Here is a 23007-nt window from a genome sequence, read left to right as displayed (position 1 = left end):
TTCTCCTACTTGCAAAGTTAGTAACTTACATATGCAAAGCCATTAAAGAAAACACACACTTGGAACTTCAGAAAAGATTGGATTGGCCACACTGTTGTATTTGAACAGAAACAATAACCTCCGGAAGCTTCACAGACATTTCCCAAGAGAGCTGGTTTTGTTGAATCAGTTATTCTTTTCAGTAACAGTGGTCTTGAAAGTCTAAAGGACATCCTAAAAAGGATGCATTTCACAAATTATTTTCAACCCCCTGATTTGCATGCATATTCTTTCACTATTCAGAATTGGGGTTTTTATTACTTCTAGCTCTCTAAAAGTCAAAATTAAGTGAGAAAACTATTCTGACCATTTCATCATAACCTCCAACTCTGAGATCAACTTATAACCCTAATAAGGCCATGAACGTAGACAGGCATAACTGAGGACAGAATCCAGCTTTTCAAGAATTAACTTCTGTAGGTAAGTTGTGGGTTTTTTTCCATTTGTGTGCTGGTTTTGGCTGGGATAGAGTTAATTTTCTTCATAGTAGGTAGTACAGAGCTGTGTTTTGGATTTTTGCTGAAAACAGTGTTGATAACACAGGGATGTTTTAGTTATTGCTGAGCAGTGCTTACACGAGTCAAGGCCTTTTCTCCTCACACCACCGCACCAGCGAGTAGGCTGGGGGTGCACAGGAAGCTGGAAAGGGACACAGCTGGGACAGCTGGACCCAGCTGACCAAAGGGATATTCCATACCATATGACGTCATGCTCAGCATATATAGTTGGGGGAAGAAGGAAGCGGGGAATGTTCAGAGTTATGGCATTTGTTTTCCCAAGTAACTGTTACACATGATGGAGCCCTGCTTTACTGGAGATGACCGAACACCTGCCCGCCGATGGGAAGTGGTGAATGAATTCCTTGTTTTGCTTCCCTTGTGCACGCAGCTTTCGCTTTACCTATCAAACTCTCTTTATCTCAATCCACAAGTTTTCTCACCTTTACCCCTCCAATTCTCTCCCCCATTCTGCCATGGGGGAGTGAGCGAGCAGCTGTGTGGTGCTTAGCTGCCAGCTGGGGTTAAACCACAACAGTTTGCTTTCCTGATTGGAGACTGTCAAGCTAGATTTTACTTGTGACTGAGGAAGTTTGATACAAAAGTAACTGACAGTATTTGTTGTCAGTAACTGAACAATATTTTTTTTGTAAATGTAGGACATCACTACTTCCTGATATTCAGTGATGTCTTGGGGAGCTCCATTCATACCAACTGGAAGCACCTTCTGTCAAAGTGATTATAGGAAATAAAAACCTGAGATTCCTTGGTTATACAATTCCATTTTGGAAAATATGGTCTTCTAGCTTCAGGAATTCCAGCCTGTGAAAACCTAAGGCAGCTAGTATGTCTTTCTGCTTCATCACTGAAAACTTGAAACTTTGCACAAACCTGTTAAGTGCAGAGAACAGCATGAGGACTTTCCATAAAACATGTGGACAAAAATGTTGTCAAACTATTTATATGAATATTAGAATGTGGTTTTGGAAGGTTGATGACATTGTGCCTACACATCTAGAGCGCCTTCTGGAAGAAAAGCCATCTACTCCAGGAGAGTTAAAACAACTACTGAAAGTATCAGCAGTTGAAATCAGAATATTGCCACAAATCTTAATTAGTTTGTATAGTGTTCTTTGTCCTCTGAATAAAAGCTAAAACAATTACCTTCTGTTCTAGTTCATTCTTTCTGTAGTTGATGGTGATGGAATAGTAATGTCTGTTTAGTCCATGAATTAGTGCCTGTAAAATTCAGGGAAAAGTTTGCATAAAAAATTATGCACTATTGAAATGAAGAAATATTAGAAGGGAAAAGTTCATTTAAGTATAGCCATCTTCAAATATCACTTAAAAGAAAAAACACAACGAAACAAATACATAGACTACAAGTAGGTATCAAGTAAATATACCTGTTCCTATTTCTCTTTCAGTGTTTGTTAACTGACAGTTATACTTTATTTCTAAACCACAGATTTTTTCACACAGTAACAACTATCATAGGAAAAAGTGGAAACTGCCTGCAAACATTTGACCTACACATAGGCACAAGTGTATTTCTCTCAAGTCTTTCCTCTCTCAGTAAATTTGGTTACCACTTCTATTAAAATATAAGGCTCTTTCTGTTACAAACAAAAGAATGTTGGCTATCTATTTAGTTACAACCATTGCCAACATTCTCAAGTTCATCCTCTAAGGTACAATACAAAGAGAGAGTAGCTGAAGCAGTGAATAAACACGTCAGGTATTGGTTAGACTATGTGCAATCAAATTAACCTTGGATATTAAAGCTAATTTTTTTTCACTTTAAATAAAAAAAAAGCCCCTCATTATAATTATGCCCTTTGCAAATTTGTCCTTCACCCTGCACAATCTGATCGACCGAGATTAGGTCAAATGACACCTATATGCATGTATCTTCTATTTTGCTCATGTGCATTACAAAGTTTTTTTTACATTTATGACTTAAGGGCAAGTTGGATTAATATTTTGGGGGTGGTGGTGGTAAGAAAATTTTATAATAAATCCTCATCACAACTAAAATTGTCTATTTTTCAAATAAAATTTTGCATATGAAGTATACATTTAGAAATGAGGTATGATAAATCATACCTAAAATATGCAGAATTAGTGGTAAATATTTCTTATGTTTCAATCATTCCACCTATTTATGTTTAAATATATTCTTTAGAGCTATACAGAATGAAGGTGTATTTGCATCTTATGCAACTTAATATTTCAGCATTCCAAAATTATCCGTATGAAAGCTGAAAATGTTCTCATACATTTATTTTAAAGAAATTTCTTTTGCAAACACATATACAAAGACACAAAACTACTTGAATGGTTACACTTACAACAACCAGCAGTTACAGATTACTATCACTCGTGCCACTTATTACAATTAAAATTGTAAAATACAGATTTTATCACCAATAAAATAATTTATAGTTGAAGTCATTAGCAATAAGTAGTTTCCACTGCCATTTTCTTGATCCACTCAAAATGATTGCATATAAGGTTTGGGGGTCTGCATTTAAACTCAGTTGTAGATATTTAGAGAGTTTTCTAAAGCTCCTAAAATTTGACAAATATCTTTGCCTTCCCCTGTTATCCTGTCTCTTTTCTCTCCCCTTCCAAAATCACTTTTTATAAAAGAGTGGACAAATGTAAAAGGTAAACAACTGTTCCACTTCAAACCTGAACAGTAGTTGTAGTTTAGCCACCGCAACAAGTTCAATTAAAACCCATAAAACACTTCAAAGCAAACCAAAGCTTGTTCTTTGTGGGTTTTGTTTCAAAAGGAAACCATAATTCCACAGGCCTTACAAATTAGAAAGAGCAAGTAAAAAAGCTGTTGATAAGGGAACACAAGAAAAAAAACACAAAAAAAGGAATTAAGTCAAGCCACATACTGTTATTATTCCTGAAATTTTTAAGGAATGTCTTAAAATCCCTGCTTCTAGCCCAGCTGAAATCAATATTAAGTTTGCTGCTGACCTCAACTGGGTCAGAATTTTATTCATGACATTAAAGCAAAACAATACTGCAAGAACCCTTGAATTTAAGAACAGAATATAATTTCAAGTTACGATTTTTAGCTTAACAGTGACATTTGCAACAGCTCACCACCAACTTGCAAAAAACCAACACGAACAAAAAATACCCACTCTAACAACAGAAACCCAAAACTCCCATGGCCAAGATATGTCATGCTGTAGTGACAGTGATCTTAAAATAATGAAGTTGAACAATACTACAGGGGTTTACAAGGGAAGTCATTACACATGGTCCAGAAAAGCCCAGTTAGAAAAGCTTTGAAACATGCAAGCATGGGCATGCCTATATCCAATCAAGAGTATTAGCTGCTTATTTCATACTCATTATAGTTCACAGCTTTTACTGATTCAAAAATCAAAAGTAAAACACAACCTCCTGAAACAGACGCTCTTTAATTGTCTGATTGTTTTGGCTAGCATTTTTGTAAATAGTAAAGGGTTTCAATGCATTAGTAATAAAAAACAACTGATCTTTTGAAAGATAGGGGTATGGTGATCTAGTTACTCCCAAAGGACAGCTGTCTTACAGCAGAAGTTTAGCCCTTATATCAGTTCTACTATGACTAGCGTATGGTCTTTTTCTTGGATGTTTATCTAGCAAATACTACTTTTCTTGTTCAAGTAATGGATCAAAAGAGCAGGAATTAGGCTTCATGGTTGCAAGGACACATGCCTTTTAGAAAGCACAGTAAGGGAAAAAAGTTTTCTGGAGAGAAAAAAAAGGAAAAAACATTGAGGCAGAAGAATGACACAGATAAAAGCATTAATCACTCCAGAGGATACTTGTTTCAGGACAGAAGCTATTTCTCAAAATAAAGGTTTGCTTTGTTGAAGACCAACGTTTTTGTCTTAATAGTGAAAGTCAACTTCAGAAATCAAACTTTGAATATTTAAGTTTCACAAATGCTTGCAAAGAAATAAGACAACATTCTCAAAAGAAACATTACAGTTGAAGCCAATCAAACATCCTATTTATCCATTGAATTTCCTACTCCACCATTTTTTCAGCAAATTACTGCATTATATAAAAATCAGAGATTAATTATTTAAGACACAGTACCAGGTTACATCTAGATTACATATTAATCAAGAACCTACATAAGCATACAGTTGAAAGACAAGATTATTAATGAAGGAACTTATTCCATAATTTGCTTCAGAATAATTCATCTTTAGGAAAGCTGAGATGTTAATAAGCAGCAGTTTTTAAATTGCAGTACTGAAAACTGTATCTATCTTGCATCACACGGTATGACATCAATTGTCACTTTTAAAAGTTTGCATTTCCATAAATCTGTACTTTAACCTTTGCAGTATATACTTATCCATGCATTCACACTTAGGTAGCTAATTTAGGGCTCAATTTTAAACCCTTCACATATATAACTCCATTGATGAATCACATCAACTATAAATGCATGCAGAAAAATGCTACAGAGAGAACAATAAACAATTTGTAGCTTGCTGTTTTTAGGTACCTTTCCCCAAAATTGCTGAATAAACCTTGCAATTTACAGGACTATCAACACTGGGTTTACCTGGATAGATGGCTTGTTTAAGTGACCCAGATTTGAAGTTGTTTGTCTTGGTTCATGTCCCAAGACCATCATATTAGCATTGATCAATCTGAAGGCATCAATAACAACCTGTAAAAACAAGATGTCAAGTCAATTCTTTTTAGAAAATGCAACTAATAGTGCCAAGCAACAGTGAACAAGGCACAATCAACTCTCATCTGGTTTTGGCCTTTATCCAGAAAATCATTTAATTATAATATTAATAAAAAAGAGCCTCCTGCTGGCTATGCTATCAGCACACTACACTACCTTGTATTGTCAGGTGACACCAATTATTACCTTTTTCCATGGGGCTGTAAGTTTTATATACATCATATCATCATATAACATTGAATTTTTATGTACGCTTACTCTAAGCTTCAAAGGTATGCATATGTTTGCCACTTAAATCTTATCCAATCAAAATGAATGACAGAGAGAGACTAAAACTGAAAGTGAGCACAAGCTAAGGGACCAAGTCTAAAGCCCAGCCCTGTCACATCAATTATACTACCACAATACTTGAAATGACAACAAAATTATAGCCAGCAAGGAACTTGCCCCATGTATTCCCTTCTAGTCAGATGCTTTTTGCTTCTTGTGACTACGAAAGGGTCTATAAACTGTCTGATGGATTAAAAAGTCCTTGTCAGTGTCATGCTCAGGAGTAAAAAATAGAGTAAAAGAAAACCAAGGTCATTTATGATTTAAAGGTACATGGTAGGTAGTATTCAGCGCTATTTCACTGCAAATGAAGTAAAACCATCACTGATTTTTATTCTGTCCTGTGCTGAATTTATCTATGAAAAGTCTTTGGAAATAGGATTTCATGGCCCCATACAATAAAACCCACCCCCCTATCCAATACCTATGTGAGGTGAAACAGAGCTGAGAACATACCAACAATACACTGAAACCCACTCTTCCTGAGTACTTGCCACTACAGATTCCTAATTGCAAGACAAGATTCCTTGTTTAGGCCCCAGTCTTTTAACTGGACCAGTGCACGTACAGCCTGGTACATCCACAGAAATAGTACCATTTTCTTCCTCTCCATACTATGGGTTGGACAACAACAGATGCATTTATATGGCTGGTTTGATATTTGGAGGAATTAGATCTGAACAAAGTCTTTTATGTTGAACAAACAAGAAAACAACCACTGTCACTGAAAGTCTGCAGAGAAAGCGCCATCAAGTCTCCCACCTTGTTCTAGCACTTTCCTCTCCATTTACACAAATATTAGTAACTAAATACATATGCAATTTATTAGGAGTACAATATAAATATGGAGGTCATTCATGTGGAAATAAAATTAATTGGCAAGTATTTATAACAAAAAAAATTATCAAAGTGTAAACAGAAAAAGCCTAATAACTTATCACCTGTTGTATTTACTTTTGAGACCCAACTATTTCAGCCGTGTTGAGTGACTTAGTGCCACTAAGGGCTATTGCCTGGACTCTCAGCTGACTGACCAAATCCATCTGCATATGTCATGTCTTAAAACTGCACGCAGAAAACGTACAAAAAAGATCTTTATTAAAAATGTTAGGTTGTGACCCAATTAACATGACTTAACAGTGACAATGTTTTCTGAACAATAATAAAAACAAAACACAATTCAGATTTAATATGCAGCAGAAGCATGCCATCTGATACTAATGCTACAAAAAAGGAATTACATTAAAAACTTAATTCTCAAAAAGATTTGAAACAGTTTCTATATATCTGTACATTCTTTGTACTAACATAGAAAATAATTGTATTTTTTCCCTCTTTTATCACTATCAGATTTTTCTCTCAAAACACTTGTGACAAGCTTTTGTGTATATCTCTCTCTCTGTGTTCCACTTTAACCAGATGCTCTAATTTATGAACACCTGGAAATGCCCACCCATAACAAACAGGCAGGATAAATTAAAAAGTCAAGCAAAGCAAACAAAATTTACACACCACAGGTTCTCCAGAGACTAGCTAGATAAGAGGGGAAAAAACCCCAAGCAAGTAAAAATTTACCCTGAGGAGCAAGAAACATGAACTTGGCAATATACTATAATCACAAGGAGCTGCTTTATAACTTACTAATGGCCACGCTTCTAGATTTGAGTTTAACTGAGAACTTCACTAGACAATGTTGAGCTTATCCAAGAATGAAAGGCATTGTACAGCATGGATTTGTTTTGGGGCTTGGGTCATGTAAAATAAAAAGAAACCCCCAAATAAAAAACTGTTTAAACTTGGTTTTGATAATAAATTCAACATTTCAGTTGGTGTTCTCCATGTTACGTTTGGATAAGTTTCACATTAAAATGAGAACTAGCTGCTAAAATATTTGAGTGATACTGAATATTACTCTAGCATCTTAATTCTGACGAAAAACAATTTTCATTATGCTTCAGGTACTACCTGCGTGGGAAAGGACTGTCCACTCTATCTGTCCTACTGAAGGAATGAAATGCAAGTATTTCCTGAGTAGAACAAATATCAATCTATCAGAAAGTGGTATGAAATATTAAAATCACAAATCACAAATATTAAGCTTTAAAAAATATAAAATTGCAAGTTCTGCAATCTCAGAGGGGTACAAAAAGTATGCGTGTGAACGGTATTTCTCATCTCAGTTGCACTGTGACAACCAATGGTAACTAAATACTTTAACTACACTAAGATTAAAGGAATTTGCTGCCATCACTATAGCAACCATCTTAAAGAAACTAACATGCTCAACAACCTGGAGGCTAAATTTAGACCTCATACGCAATAAAAACACAAATACAACAATAAATCCTACACATTCATTCCTATGAAATGTAATTGCTTTTTTCACAGTGATCACAAATCAGTCCCTCTTTAGAGGATTATATCAAAATAAATAGACTCATTAATGTCCAGTGTACTAATAAGCGTTGGGTGAAGTAGGTGTTAATTATGCCACAGTAAGACTCAAGAAAAAAGTCCCGGTGAGCACTTGGAGGTGAGTACAAGCTGAAGTCTCCTCTCTACGTTTGTGTATTTTGAAGTACAGCATGATGCAATCAGATGACAGCAACATGGTCACCCCGTATTCTATGATGGAAACTTTAGACACAGTATTTGGAACAAAGAACCTCTAAGGATTAATTAAAAGCAGCACAAAACCCCACTCAGTTACTTAGATTTTTGTTGTAAGAAGTCAGTATTTCTCATCCCAAAATTTTAAGCCTTCATTGTACTTAAATTACCTAACGCAGCGTGCACTGTTTTAGTGAAAACTACAGTTTCCAAGATGCATGCTAAATTCCCTTTCTGTAAAGGCATAAAAAAGTTAAACAAAAGTCTATGCCATTGTGATATTTTCCAGAAATATGAAGATAGAATTTTTTTAAATGCACTTCCACAGTGCAACTCTTTCACCACTCTGACCATTTAATTTTTCCTAGTACAAGTGTCTTCAGACTTTTCAGAGGTCATTTCAACAGCAGACAGCTTATAACAAAACCATTAGCAGTTTGGCTAGCTTAAGGAAACCTCTTTACTTTCCTTTTTTGTTTATTATCACTGCATGAATCTGCAGCATATGAGAGTTTATAATTTCTCAGGCTTGTTAAATTCATGTTAAAGGTCTGTTTTCTTGTTGAATAAATTTTGTTCATATAATGCTGCCTATTTCATATACTGAGTCTTTAATAGCACCTTTGGTCTATGCGCAACTCACAGATCAAAACAGAGGACTAAAATAGGGGTTGATGATGCTATTTACATGTGTGATTCCTGCTGTCTTCTTGTTAGTAGCTTTAATATAATAGAAGACCTTGTCTGTTTTGTAATTAACACATCTTTACTGGAGAGATATTTGGAAGTGATTGCTGTGAATATACTGGTTAGTAAAATAAACACAATCACACACCACTTTCTGTTATCAGACAAATTTGTGAATTGTACACATTATACTCCAGATCAACAAACTGTGATATAACAGCCAAGTAGAAGACACATTTATATAACCCTTTATTTTTCTGAAAATATGTATTCAATCTGACCTTGCAAATATAATTAGCTTGTGGGATGTGTGGATTTCAGTACCATGGATGCTTTACTAATTGCAGCTCTTGGAAATAGATACTAAATATTTGGAAGCTGCCAATACAAAATAAAAACTGCATCTTTTTGTACATCTGTCTTATCTTCAAAAAGCATAATAATCTAAAAAACAATAACTATACCACATTTTTTAAGCATTTCCCCAAGGTCAACAACCCACAGCAGAGCCCACATAGCTTATTTTCAGAAACAAAATTTACAATTATCTTCGGTGGACTTAATAAATTTGAGGATAGCTGTAATTACTATGATTCATAGTTATTCACAATTTAAGACAAGCACTGGACTCCTCAATTGCTAACTAGATAAAATCTGGCCTTTTATAGACTGCACATAGTTATTAAAAATAATGGCTTGATTAAAATTTAGGATGCTTAGTAGCCAGACTTACTTTAGCTTCTTCTGAGAGTGTGAATGCCATATATGTATTACCACTTTTTCTAAAACAGTCTTCATAACTTTGTGGGGTATTTAAAAAAAAAAAAATTAAGATAATTTCAAGAGTACTTTACATGCTTGCTGCTATTAAAATCCCTTCAATATCAAATTTACAAACAATATTGAAAGAAACAGTCCTGTTTTGCAAGACCCACTGTATTTTAATGGTAAACTTCAGTTAGAAATAAGTCAGCCTTTTTTGTTTAAATTAAAAAAAGGTTCTAACACCAATATTTTTTCCAGTGAAGAATCTATGACATACGGTTACTATCTTTAAAAATGTATTGTGTCCTTGGAATTCAAATAGCGATGTATTGTTTATGCCATATGTTTATGAACAAACATACTAGTGCACAGACAACTCTGCAAAGGATATAATGTGGTTATGCCAGGTGTGGAAAAAGTAGTAATGTGGCATCTAAAATATCTTTTATCACCTGCAACTGACCTGTTATCAACTGCTTAGTTTGTTTCTAGATTCTTTAAAAATGAAATGGAACATGTGACCTGAGAAGTGCAGCTCGGGTTTATGACCATTTCGTTATTTATGCTGCCATGCACTGTTAGACAGCTACAAGTGAAGAACATCTTCTGTCCCCTGTAAGCCCACAACATGAAAAATTCAGAGAAATCTTACTTTTTATGCCATTTCCAATGAAAAGCACTAAGAACTGAAACTGACTCATGCCAAATGCATATCACTGAATTGCTGTGATTGTGAGTTTGAAGTTTGCAACATGGAAATTATTTATAAAATGTCAATTTTAGCTCTGGAAAATATATTCCTAGGAGTATGTGCATTTTCCTTCTCCATCCTTAGAGAATTGCTTACTTGTGGTCAAATCCACAGTACAACTTGAATATCCATACTGGGAGGGGAGAGAACTACAGTATAATACATTTATCTTGACAAGCGAGGGCATGCATCCATAACTCCCAAGTAGCAAAGCCACAAGTTTTAAAGCTATATGCCTTAATGAAGACAAATGGACTATTCTACATCCAGCATGGCAAAAGGAAATTAAACATTTAATACTTTTCAACAAAAAGTCTTCTTGGAACTTTTTTTGTTTTAAGGAAGGACGTGAACTCAAGTAACCTACGTAAATGGTTTAGTAGGTAAACACACATCGCTTAATTAAATCACAGCAAGTCCAAAGGACATTGCAAAACAAATTTTAGAACACCAGCATTTATACTAACAGTTTTGTCATCCCATTAAAAAAATAAAGGAGTAAAATACACAAAATATGTTATTCCAAATAGGTGCAACTACTATAAAAACATGCTGGTTTTCAAACAAAACAGTAACAAAACAGCAGTATACTGGCAGTAATAAAACAGTTCAATACTTTGTAGTTTACACCTAGGTTTAGAAAAGCACATCCTGAACTGAAAATACCGAGTGGCCTACACTGTAGGGCAGATGCAATTCATCTCTTACAAATGCGATTCTTTAGGAACAAGAGGAACAATCCTTATTGAATCAAGAGTAATCAAACCCAGTATAAACATATCTACTTTCTTATTCTCTACATCAGGCTCCTATCGAAACTCGGTTCTTGACTAGATCAAATTAGGATGTTTCCGTCTCCGATATGCAGGTTACTGCACCAAATGCTCTGTTCAGTCAACATTAAGAAATACCACAGTATTGTAAGAGTACTGTACTAGATGTCATACAAAATGTACAGAAACGTACCCTTGAAATTTCAACCAAAATTACACACTGTGACGTTATCTTCTCTATTTTAGAGTTTTTCCCTTTACAATAGAAAAGTGTTAGCAAGTCCAGTTCTAATAATGAAAGTTGTTCCAGGTATAAAAGATTCTGACATAAAATTGTAGGTATCGCATTTTAAAATATACTTTCTTGTAAAATATTATCTGCATAATAATTCACAATAAACAGACATGCCTCCAAAGCAGTAGTGACAATATAGTCAATTTACTGTTTTCTTTAGTTGTTTTTAATTGATACTTTCAAGCTGTACCCTAATGACCATTGAATTCACTTGTGTCTAGGGGAGATTTATTAAGGTAAAGGTTATTAAAACAAATGCATGAAGTGGGGAGGGGGAGTTGAATATAGGAAGAAAGTCTTGGTAGGTGGCTCCAATATACTTAAAGTTCTCACAAACTTATTTTTTAATGGGCTATTTTAAATTTCAAGTTTCAGGCATTACACTAGTATCTCCACACATCTCATTTTAAGAATTGCTTTTTTCTGCCTTCTTAAAAAACAGTCACCATCTCCTCCAATCCTGTGGTTAATTCAAACAAGAGAAAAGGACAGGTTCAAAGGAAAAATAGCAGCACTCTGATAAAAGAGTGGAGGACTGAAAATATGCAGTCTTTCAGAAAACTAGTGCAAGACTTACATTCAGCTGAAGAAAATTCTTGAGGCTAGACGGTAATTCCAACATTCAGAAGAGTAATAGTTAAATCTCTGTCTGCTTTTGGTTTCACCCTTTTAGACTATCAAGTTATAAAACCACTCACATACATATTTGTCTTGATAAATTGGGAGGATTTGCAACACAAAAACTGTCTCAGAAAGGGAGTTCAGCTGCCTTTCCCCACATATGTCACCAAGCTGAGATAGTGTAGCATATAGAAAATTTAATCTAAACTGGAACGCAACAGTAGCAGAAGAGATCAAAACTATTTGCAAATCACTATTCTTATGGTCAGCACTCAACAAAATGAGCAATCTATTACTCTGAAGAGTTAAAAACTGTAATCGGGTATTAACAAAACCATATCGCTCACACATAACTAATTATACACAGGTTGTCACCTAGATTTAAGAGGAAGAGAAGTGTTTTATGGAAGAGGTCACCAGAACATGTCATCCAGCAAATGGTTGAACAGAGCTTTGTTTTTCATGTGATCTATTGGTTTCACGGTGGCATTTTATCCTATGCCTACATAAATTTTGTCCATTTTGAAAAATGGACAAAATCTCATTAGCACAGTAAGAATTAAAAACATGTTGGAATACTACAAAATTTCAAAGTATAGTATTTCAGCCACCACACCTTTATGATAGGTGTAGAATGCTTTATCATTCTAAATAGAAATTTGAGTATTTTAAGATATTATTTTTCTTTGTTAACAGCTGAAAAGGACTTTGAGACCTTCACCTTGCTCAAGATGACCTTGGCTTTGGACAGACACAACTTTGCTATGAACCTCCAGCAGCAACTCAGCTAAGCTCTCTTCTCCTCAGCTGTTCAGCTGTACAAAGAGGATAAACCCAGCATCTTTCTCTCTCTCTCTCTCTCTAGATAATAGCTATTTTAGGACAAATAATACTTCTTTTTTTTAAACATACAGTATAACTGTCCCTCTTTGGGACTTCTAGGAGCATGATAAGAATTATTTTTTTTTCACACTTTATCATTTGTTCTTTTACTCATTTTTAAAGTTCATCACATTTGTTACTCCTTTTCAAATAAAATTCTAAAGATCTCATAAATTGAACAAAAGAAAGCAATTTACGACTTCCACTGAAAAGAAACTGCTTAAACAAGCAGGTTTTAGACTGTAGCCCACATTCTGGCTACTCCTTGAAGTATCAAACCTTCCCATTCCAGACAGGGTTACTCAGACTACAGAACAAGGTTCTTCAATGATGTATGTGGCAGGAGACAGTAGTAATAAACTGAAATGGAAAGCTACTGACTATACACAAGGGAAAAAAACCTGCAAGATTAATAAAGTATTGGAACAGGTATTCCCATGAGGCTGTTGCATCTCAAGACTCAAGTGGACAAAACCTTAAGTGAGCTGGTCTGAACTCAATGCTGACACTGTGCTCCGCACAAAGTTGGACTAGATGATCTCCTGAGATCATTTACAACTGGAATTATTTTGATTTACCTGGCTACCCAAATGTACGTGGTTTTTTTTTTCTTGTACGCTCTGAATGAGATTAAGATAAGGATAAAACACCATAGCAAAAACCACTTTTATGAAAGTGGTGGGATATGGTTTAAGCACAAGATTAAGATGCATAGCGTATTTGTTTTTATCTGTCAGGAGGTGATTAACATGCAAAGTAGAATTTATAAAAAGTTATCGCAAAGACAAGTCTTCCTCAGCAAACAATTTAAAAAAATACTTTTGCCATAAGCCAACAGATCTTCCTACAAATACTTTTGACAGTGCCTTGCTAGGGAAAATTACGGTGCAAGACATAAACTTTTGCTGTATGAGTAAGAGATTTTGCTACATATCCTACTAAACACCACAAGCACCAACAAAGTTCTCAGATGTACGAAATGGACTTCTGACAATTTTGGATATTTTACCGATCCCTATGCCAGCAATTATTAATCAAGGGAAACTAGTGAACTGCCTCAGAAAAACAAACCATTTTAAATGGTGACTTTTTTATAGTAAAGATTTAAAGTTTAAAGTTTAAAACAGTTCAAAAAAGAAAACACCACTTTTTTTTCTTAATTTAACATATGAGTGCAACAGTAAATTAATGCTTGTGGAGTTAAAGATACTATGTTACAGTGTGTTTAGTGTAGTTATATTTTCCTTAACTTAGCAGCTGTTCCTCACCTCTTAAGGTCCAAAAAAAAATTATTTTTAACATTTGGCAAAGGTATATAGTTCTCTGTACAGACATTTCAAAATGTATGTTGGAAATAAATATGAAATGTCAATATTTATCTTTATTCCAGATCTTTAATGAAATTACTGCTTCTGTGGAATATTCTAAATATGTATTACAACTTCCATTGCACAGACTGGAAAACTGGAGGGGGTAAAAGAAAGGTTTATTAGTAAGTACAAGATGAAGCAACAGCCAGGCAGGTTGCCCCACTGACCATATTTCAGCATGTTTACTTTGACTTCATTCACAAAAATCAATAAAAAAAGCCAAAACATAAAGCTTTTTCTCTCTGGCTTCTGATAACACTGACCTTCAGTTAAAACTCACTGATCTGTTGTGAGTTTATTTTATAGACAGCTAGAACATTATTAGCCTAAAAATTGCAATATATGGTACACAGTCATGAAAAAGCATACTGCGTGTGCAAGAATATGAATGTAAAGTAATAAGATCAGTATTCAGAATTACTTTTCCTTCATGTATCCTGCTATATTTATATCCCAGTCCTAAAATGGTCATTAAAGCAGTTGGCATTGAATCCACAGATCTATATGAGGGTTTTATTTTTATATAAGGATTTTATGACTTTTTATTTTAGCTCATTGGCTTTAAGATGACATAAAATGACTTTTTCTTTTTTTTTTTTTAACTGATGAGAATTATATCTACTCTTGTCTTTAAATTGCAATCATACACCCCTGTCCTACTAGGTGTTTGGAACACGTGTATCCAGACGCGGACAGCTAAGAAAGTAGTTAACAAGTTTTTGCTTTCTACCAGTGACAGGGGAAACTGCTTTTTAATGCTTCAGCTAGTCAAGGTGAACCTGAAGCTCGTCATCAGAATTCATTTCAACTTCCTGACACATGAAAATAACCTCTGCCCCGGTTATTCTTCACTAGCACAACCACGACTGCTTCACTGACTATAGGCCACAGCAATTTATATGGGCATGGACCTGCCCTGAGGCAGGTTTAAAATTAGCTAATGTGTTATTTTGGACTTTGTTTTTAAATACACTGAATCTCAGTCAAAACACACCATATTAAAATCTTCTATGCCACATGTTCACTATAATTTTTTGCCAGACAGTTATGCTAGTAAAAGGTATAATGAATAATGATCTTGGACTCACATAGCTACATACATGAGCAAAAGCTCACCAGTATAGTGGCTAGTACACCAGCAACATTACCTCTGCAAGCAGTTGTTTTGCTGGTGCTGAGAAAAAGCAGGTACTTCCCTGAAACAGGCTTAGCTGGAGTTGTCTAACATACAAAGAGGCACTGGACACCATACTAAGGCAGCCATGCACATGAAGCAGTCAAACCTGACCTAACAGATCCCCTTGAGCTCTAATATATCTGTTCTTCTCTCAGTTCATCTAAAAATCAAAATACATTTTTATAAGTGATCTTGCCAACCAGGATCATAAGTCATACACATTCCATGGCCCACTCTCACCCCCAAAATCAAGAAATTCATTAGAACTGGTATTCAGATTTGGGGGAATCTTTCTATTTCTAAGCTTTTAAGAATGCACTTGCCAGAAACATGACAGATGTAAACTTTATGTGAAACATGAGAATGTAATTTAATCTGACTGTAGCAGCTAGAGATGTATGAAAAACAAACATTACAAGACTTCCAGTGATCTCAAGTACTGGCAGCAACGCCATAAGAAGAGCTGTAATTGAGAAATGTTTAGATAGAAAAAAATTCCAGAAATGTTTAGATGGACAAAAATTTATTCACATTCAAAATAAATATGCCAAAGATTATTTTCTTGAAGAGAACCAAGACCCTCAAAGATGACATCTGTGTCAAACAACAATAGCAAAAAAATTAGTAAAAAAAGCACTTAGTGAGCAAGTGTAGTATAACAGTAGTGTCACTTACTGGGAGGCTTTTCTCCTTAACAGATTTCATAGCTGATGAGGTCTAAATTAATTACTAGTGTAGTCCCAAAAATTATATTTTGACAAAATAAAAATAATTATATTTCAACATTTATATTGGAGTGGGAAAATAAGAAAAAGCAAAAGGAAAAAGTTCTAGAAAAAGTAAGTCTGGAGAAATTAAATATTCTGCTGCATAGGGTCTTTTTTTCCACAAAAACTACTTAAATTTTCTTCTACTCTTTATGCAATTTAAAGGGAGCAAAATTGATTCTGATGTCTAATAACTGCCAAACAACCAGAAGCTATTAATTTTTCAATTACTTGTAACATAAACAAATTTGCTATAAAAAACAAGAATAAAAAACCCAACAGAAAATGCAACTGTAGCTTCAGAATATTCTGTTACAAAATTAAGGGAACCCTTAGTGAAATTGTTTGGTAGCTTTAATATTATCTGTCTCACAGGAAATATGATACTACAGCTTTACAGAAGATGAATGCTTTTTAAATATTTATAAATTTACATTAATATCATCCATATATACCATGACGCATTTCAATAATTATTCTACAATACAATGGGAGTGCATGCTCAAACAAAACACCTCAGCAGTATTTTAAAGCAGTAAACCACCTAGCCAATTTCTGTACGTTCTGTAGTTTTTCTAATCCACTCTCCCTGTGGTTGAGCAAAATCGAATTGCCTCTCACATTTGCAGACAGCTCTGTGAAGGTGATAATAGAGCTGCTCCCTGCTGTCATGAGGCAGGAAATAGGAAAATGGCATATGGGGCTAGAAAGAAATAAAAAGAGAACTAAACAAGAACAAAAGAGATTTCAACAAAGGACAGCTATAACCCAATATGCTTTGCAAGTTAATCTCTTTTCATAATCATTTAACATACTTAATCATTTATCTGCACACTTCTCAAAAACTCAAATGCTTGATACCAAGTCTTCTGTAAAGTTTTATTGCCCAAAATATTTGGAATAGAAATGATAGTAAAAGCCATCATATGAAACGCCTATAAATCAATGCTTTCTTAGTTTGTACCCACATTAAGGGGCCGAACCTATTCCAATCTGTTAGTAACTGATCTTAGATTTTGTGGCTAAAATGTAATATCTGAAACGATGTATACTTGGATTATTAGTTGCAAACACGTTGAGTGACATCTGAATAGCAAAATATTAAGGGAGGATTATGATTGGTTATGTGTACTGACAATATCAAAGACTTCCAGCCTGTTTAAGGACTACTGATGTAAGAGGCAAAATAAATTCAAGTTATCTTTTCATTTGCAATGAGAATTTTTTTTTTATTTTTATTTTTTAATGCAGAATGGGCCTTCAAAAAATTCAAGAACTTGCACATCTTTACAGTGCTTCTATATTAAGTGTCACCGAAGTACCTTAAAAAAAAAAAAAGGCAAGCCTACTATACCTTTCCTTTTACACTCTGAATGGGATCCACCACCACGGCAACAGCTCTTTCTGATAAGGCTTCAAAGCTCTGCTGAGTATTGATATCTACACCAGACAACCAACAGCCAAAGCCAGGGTGACTATGATACCAACCAACTACCATCTCAGGTCTGAAACAAAGAGGACACAGAGATTCTTAAAAATAAAAACATGTAACACAAGAAGAAGAAGAAGTAGTAATGTATCAGGGCATAAATTAGGATAAGCTGTGAAAAAAACACCATTAGAAATATTTAAATTACTCACCATAGTATGGTGAAAACATGGACATGAATAAATGCGACAAAAGAGGGCTATCATTAAGGGATGCACATGAGCAGTGGTAGATAATGCTTTCAGTTTTTCACCCTGCTACCACACCTTCCCTGAACTAGTTTTTACCCTTTCAGCACTTGAGTAAATATCTACTCTTTAACTCCTTGGCATCAAGCGTTGAATTTTCACGGCAGAAAGTCCATTTCAGACATCGACAACAGGAACCAACGGTGGGAAAGGATTAAATATCAATTAAACCAGCAGTAGAACTAGGAACTCAGTCAAAAAGCAATTTGCACTGTTCTGTTCAGCTGCTGAGCTTTTTGCTAACATTAATTTTGAAGTTTTTCCCACAGTAAAAGAATTTGAGCAAGCAGACGACAACTGTTGAGAGGCAGGAGTGAAATAAAAATTTGTTTAAATACTAGGATCTTTTACAAAATTATTTTCCCTTTCTTTTAATTAAAATTGTTCATAAATAAGCTACAACTCTGATTTTTTTAATATTAAATTTAAAAATCCATCTTTTAAGCAGGTACTGTCTAGTAGCTGCCTATGCTAAACTGAGCAGCACTCATCTTCCTGTGCAACAATCAAAGCTGTAGGTTTAACATGAGTGACAATCTCTTGACAACTGAAATGCATGAGGTGGACTGAATTACATGCTATGCTACTCACCTGATTTCTGGGCCAATTATTTCTTTTTAAACATTATTAATAGCCCCTAGGTCACTAGTTTTGCGGAAAGCCAGCTGTTTCTTCTAAGCAACATGCAGGGAGTAGTTGTTACTGTCAGCCCTCTTTAGGATGACTTACCTTCCTGTCTGTTTCAGCATATCCAACATTTTTGCTTGAAATACAGGATCAACGGCCTCCACACTGACACCCTGATGTAAAAGACAGGCAAAAATCACAGTAGTTGTACATAAAGCAATATTATCTTTTAACTTGTTACTTTCCACAAACAAAAATTTAAACACCATTCATAAGCATCTGTTTAAAAGGGCAACCCAACTACTTTAGAACTGTTTGATAGAACACCCTTAAATGTAAAATACAATTTTTAGAAAGGTATTTCAATGTGACTTTTAAAATGCTGAAAGAAGATTTTGAATTGCTATTTAAGTCATCTCTACTATGAGCAAAAATGATTAAACAGACATAGGAATTCATCTTTTCCTCCTCTTTTTGTTCTGCAAACTCTGGACTGTTGTTTCTCACTAGTTCAGCTCTACACGTTTTCTTCAAGATAAATACCACATACTGTCTTTTGGCAGATTCTACTTATACGATGCACATGCATAGAATAAACAAAAGAATTTGAAAATTTCATTGATGTGCAGCTCTCAGTTACAAAGGGATCTGTGCTTCTTTTAAAAAACAATATTTAATTCACGTTACACAAAAAAGCACCATAAATTCCAATTATACCCATTAGCTCATCATCTCTTTAAAATATCTCTTCATAACATTAATATTCTCACTCAAAATTAAAATACATATTTTTTTTCACATCATAAAAATATCATTTAAGAGATACGCCGCTGTAAGATCTGTCAAAGAGAGCAAGTTTGAACTATATCTAAAGCACCATCACAATTAAGGGCATGATACACTTCTAATCAAACCTTTTACATTTTGAATCCTTCCCCTGGCTCATGGTATACGAGTTCTTAAAGTTATCAATTTATAAATCAAAAAGTGATGCTATACCAATATATTTATATGTAAAGACATAACATCTCCATATATTGATACACAAAACTTATGTACTAGTCTTCACTAAAAAAATACAAAAAATCAGGTTTAACTGATTTTTTTTTTTACTGAAACCCTTAAATCCATTAGACATTAGACATACCTAGCAGATTATACCTTAAGATTGCATAAATGAGATGAACCAGGAAAAGCTTTTAAAAATATTTACCATAAGGAAAAAAGAAACAAGCAAACAAAATTATCAAGGTCTAGCTGCAAAGAACTCACCGTTCCTGACTGTGGCATTGCAAAAACATCAATCACTCTCACAGTGTAATCATCAACAAATTCCCCAAGCATCAGACCCATAACTTCCATAGGGACACCAGCACGACCATGCTTCAACATCTGGAATTAAGACCAAACGACACTGTACATTTAACAGGAGGTTCAAGTTTGACTCAGGATACTTCTTTCAGCCTTTTTCATCTATAGATAATTTGCAACTTGTAGCACTTTTGGGAATTGTGAGGAACTATAAAACAGTAAAAATGAAGCCAACAAAGGAGAAGTAATTAAAATAAGTTTCTTACTCTGAGTATTAATTTATTTTTAAAATTAGTCTGACCAGCACCTAAAGAGCACAAGTCCATAAACTCTGGATAGGTGCCAGGTGCTCTATCTCCAGCACTATACACAGATGCACTACACACAGAACACTTACTTTCAGCAGTGCAAGGGAAGAGATATAAACCTGTTCCGCTGTATCGACTGCAGGAGCATCTGTTGGTGGCCCCTATGAAAAGAATAAATAATTATTTTTCTCCACCATTTTTTTTCTGCAGTTTCTAAACACTTTTTGTTTTCCATATTACAAAGCTTCCAGAAAAATGCACATATAATTGTGACTTTGTAAGTTAGATGCAGTTCTTACAAACAAAACCAATAAAAAGCCCACCCAAACCCCAAACACTTCTTTACAGCATCTTCCTTCACTAACCTGTTTTGTAATACAGGTCACCTAGACATCATCCCCTCTCCCCCCACCCCAAAACACCACCAGTCTAAAGAGCAATCTTATCAGAATCAGTCAAATAAAAAACTAGCAAGTATCGCACTGGGTACAAACCTGTTACAAGATACACAGGCTACGAGTCAGATAAGTTTCCATTAGTCAGCCTTGCTGCAATGCTAACCTTCGTCAGCTGTAAAATACAGCCAGTTCTCCAATTAACTATGTGTTTCTTACAGTGGTGTGAATGTAAATGCTGCTGGGCTAGCATGATTAACTGGCACCAACACAAACAGCAATTTCCCTTTGCTTCATCAGCTTTCAGCTAAGGAGGACCTGCAGATAAAGGCTATGGGAGTACTTTGCAGATACACCGGTACAGTGAGAGAAAAAACGGACCTCCGATCCCTAGGTGGAAAAGCTGTGAACAAAATACTTTGCTCTTTGCCTTATGAGTAGTTATTCAAAAATTAGCACAACTGTCCCAGGTGTGAATGATTGGTTGAAACAGGTTCTGTGTACTGTTGAAAATGAAAAACACAGGAGGCAGCAGTTTAAATGTCCCTTTCTCGAGGAGCAAGAGACACAGTGCTCTTAAATACAGAATTCCGTATCAGCATACCTCATTACAGCCAATTAACAGTACATTTATTACTTTATTACCAAATTGCGTACAACAAATTTCCACTGAAAAGACAAAAGGTTACTTCTGCATTAAGTGATGTAAACTTAGTAGGGCAACAAGGCAACTATGAAGTACGGTAAAAAAAGATACTCTACATTAAGTTAAGGGAATAAAAAAAATGGTGCCTTTACACAAACATTTTGTAGATTTAGAACTTTGATTCCACAGTTACAAGCAAAATTGGGCAAAGAAAAAATTGGAGTAAATTCTTGATTTTTCATTTAAAGTGGAAAAATTCAGTACAACATGCATCCACATGACATCAAACAGAAGACACAGCAATTGACACAAGCCATGGCCGCCTGAAGATAAAACCAGGAACTTAAGTAATCAGCATATTAAATTTGTATAATAATTGTCCTTTCTGCATACATTCACTTTCACACACACAGAGAAACATAATCTAGTCTTCAGAACGCTTTAAAGACACTAACAAAATTGTTGGGTTTTTTTTCTTCCCCCAATGTCAATGAATTCCTTCTCTATTAGCTCCAGATCCAATCTTTATATTTTGAATCCACTCTTTATATTTTGAAACTCACATACATGCATGGATCTGTGTCAACCACAACTGCTTCCTAACACCTTCAAGCCTTTCTTTCCAACTTTGATACTGCTGACCATGACCTCTTGATACTTGCTTTCCCTCACATCTTTAACTACTCATTGCTAATTCTTCTGTCACTTTGGCCTTTCCATCAGGAATCTTCCAGCAGGTTTAACCTTTCACCTTCTATAATATTCTCGCCAAAGGTCCATTTTTATTCAATTCCACCTCTTCATCAAGTATTTCCCTGACTAGCCATAGCCCAACAGTGAGATACTCCAATGGAGAAGTATTCCTCTAACACTTATGATGCAAAACTCTACACGCAGTTCTTCACAACATTTCACAGAACCAGATGCACAGGGCACCTGAATCACTTATTCCAAATTTACTATGACTAAGTTGTTTGACTGATAAAGCTTCAAATGCCCAATCATTTTCTGATACCGTTACTATGGTTTTTTTCTCCATAAACATCTAAGTTTACTTTCTTAACTATATCTCTTCTGCTTTAAATCTATTCTAAGCGATCTTCTTTCCACTTAGAAGTCTTAATACTTTGGAAAGCACAAAGACTTAGATTTCCACTTAACCACTGCTAAGAATAAAGCACAGATGAATTGGGTTTTAATTGAAAAAAACATTAGTTTGGTAACAACCCTCTTCTTCATACAAAAAGCTCTCTTCCAATTTTCTACCAGTTCTAGACCAGAGAGGGTCTGAAGTGAGGGTAAGAGTACGAACAGTAATCTTCTGCCTTAGGAAGAACGATAACATCCATACTGTGATCACCATACATATTCTACAGCACTCACAGATTTTGTTTAACGTTTCACTGTAAGCAAGCATCCCATTACACCATTCAGTATTTTTTAAAATAAAGAATAGCATTAAAAAAATCTCCCCCAAACTAGCATAAGTAGTTCTGTGATTTCTGGAAGATTAATGTTGTTGTCTGATTGAGACTAGCTTCTCAAAAAATCAGGAGCTTGAACTGAAGTTTATTCCACAGACTATGGTGCTTGAATAGGCTCTCCTGTACGGAATCTCTAATGTCTGTTAAGATGGCAGATCGCACTGACACCCTTCCTGCAGCCGAGGCATTAATCACGTCTCAGTACCCTATGT

General features: G+C 35.0%; 1 protein-coding gene across 1 annotated transcript in view; it reads right to left on the bottom strand.

Moving 5' to 3' along the window:
• The window catches only part of PSMD14 (proteasome 26S subunit, non-ATPase 14), a 49091-nt gene that overhangs the window by 5332 nt on the left and 20752 nt on the right, over window positions 1-23007 (bottom strand). Inside the window, exons 4-9 of the mRNA XM_059820438.1 lie at window positions 20360-20431; window positions 19924-20043; window positions 18754-18824; window positions 17642-17792; window positions 5128-5235; window positions 1701-1775 (exon numbers count right to left, since the gene is read on the bottom strand). Coding sequence (XP_059676421.1) covers window positions 1701-1775; window positions 5128-5235; window positions 17642-17792; window positions 18754-18824; window positions 19924-20043; window positions 20360-20431 — 597 coding nt within the window. The remainder of the gene's footprint in view (window positions 1-1700; window positions 1776-5127; window positions 5236-17641; window positions 17793-18753; window positions 18825-19923; window positions 20044-20359; window positions 20432-23007) is intronic.

This window comes from Gavia stellata, chromosome 8, assembly GCF_030936135.1.
Source record: "Gavia stellata isolate bGavSte3 chromosome 8, bGavSte3.hap2, whole genome shotgun sequence".
NCBI classification, from domain to species: domain Eukaryota; kingdom Metazoa; phylum Chordata; class Aves; order Gaviiformes; family Gaviidae; genus Gavia; species Gavia stellata.
Note: the sequence above shows the minus strand (reverse complement) of the source record. Positions and strands in the feature narration are given on the sequence as shown.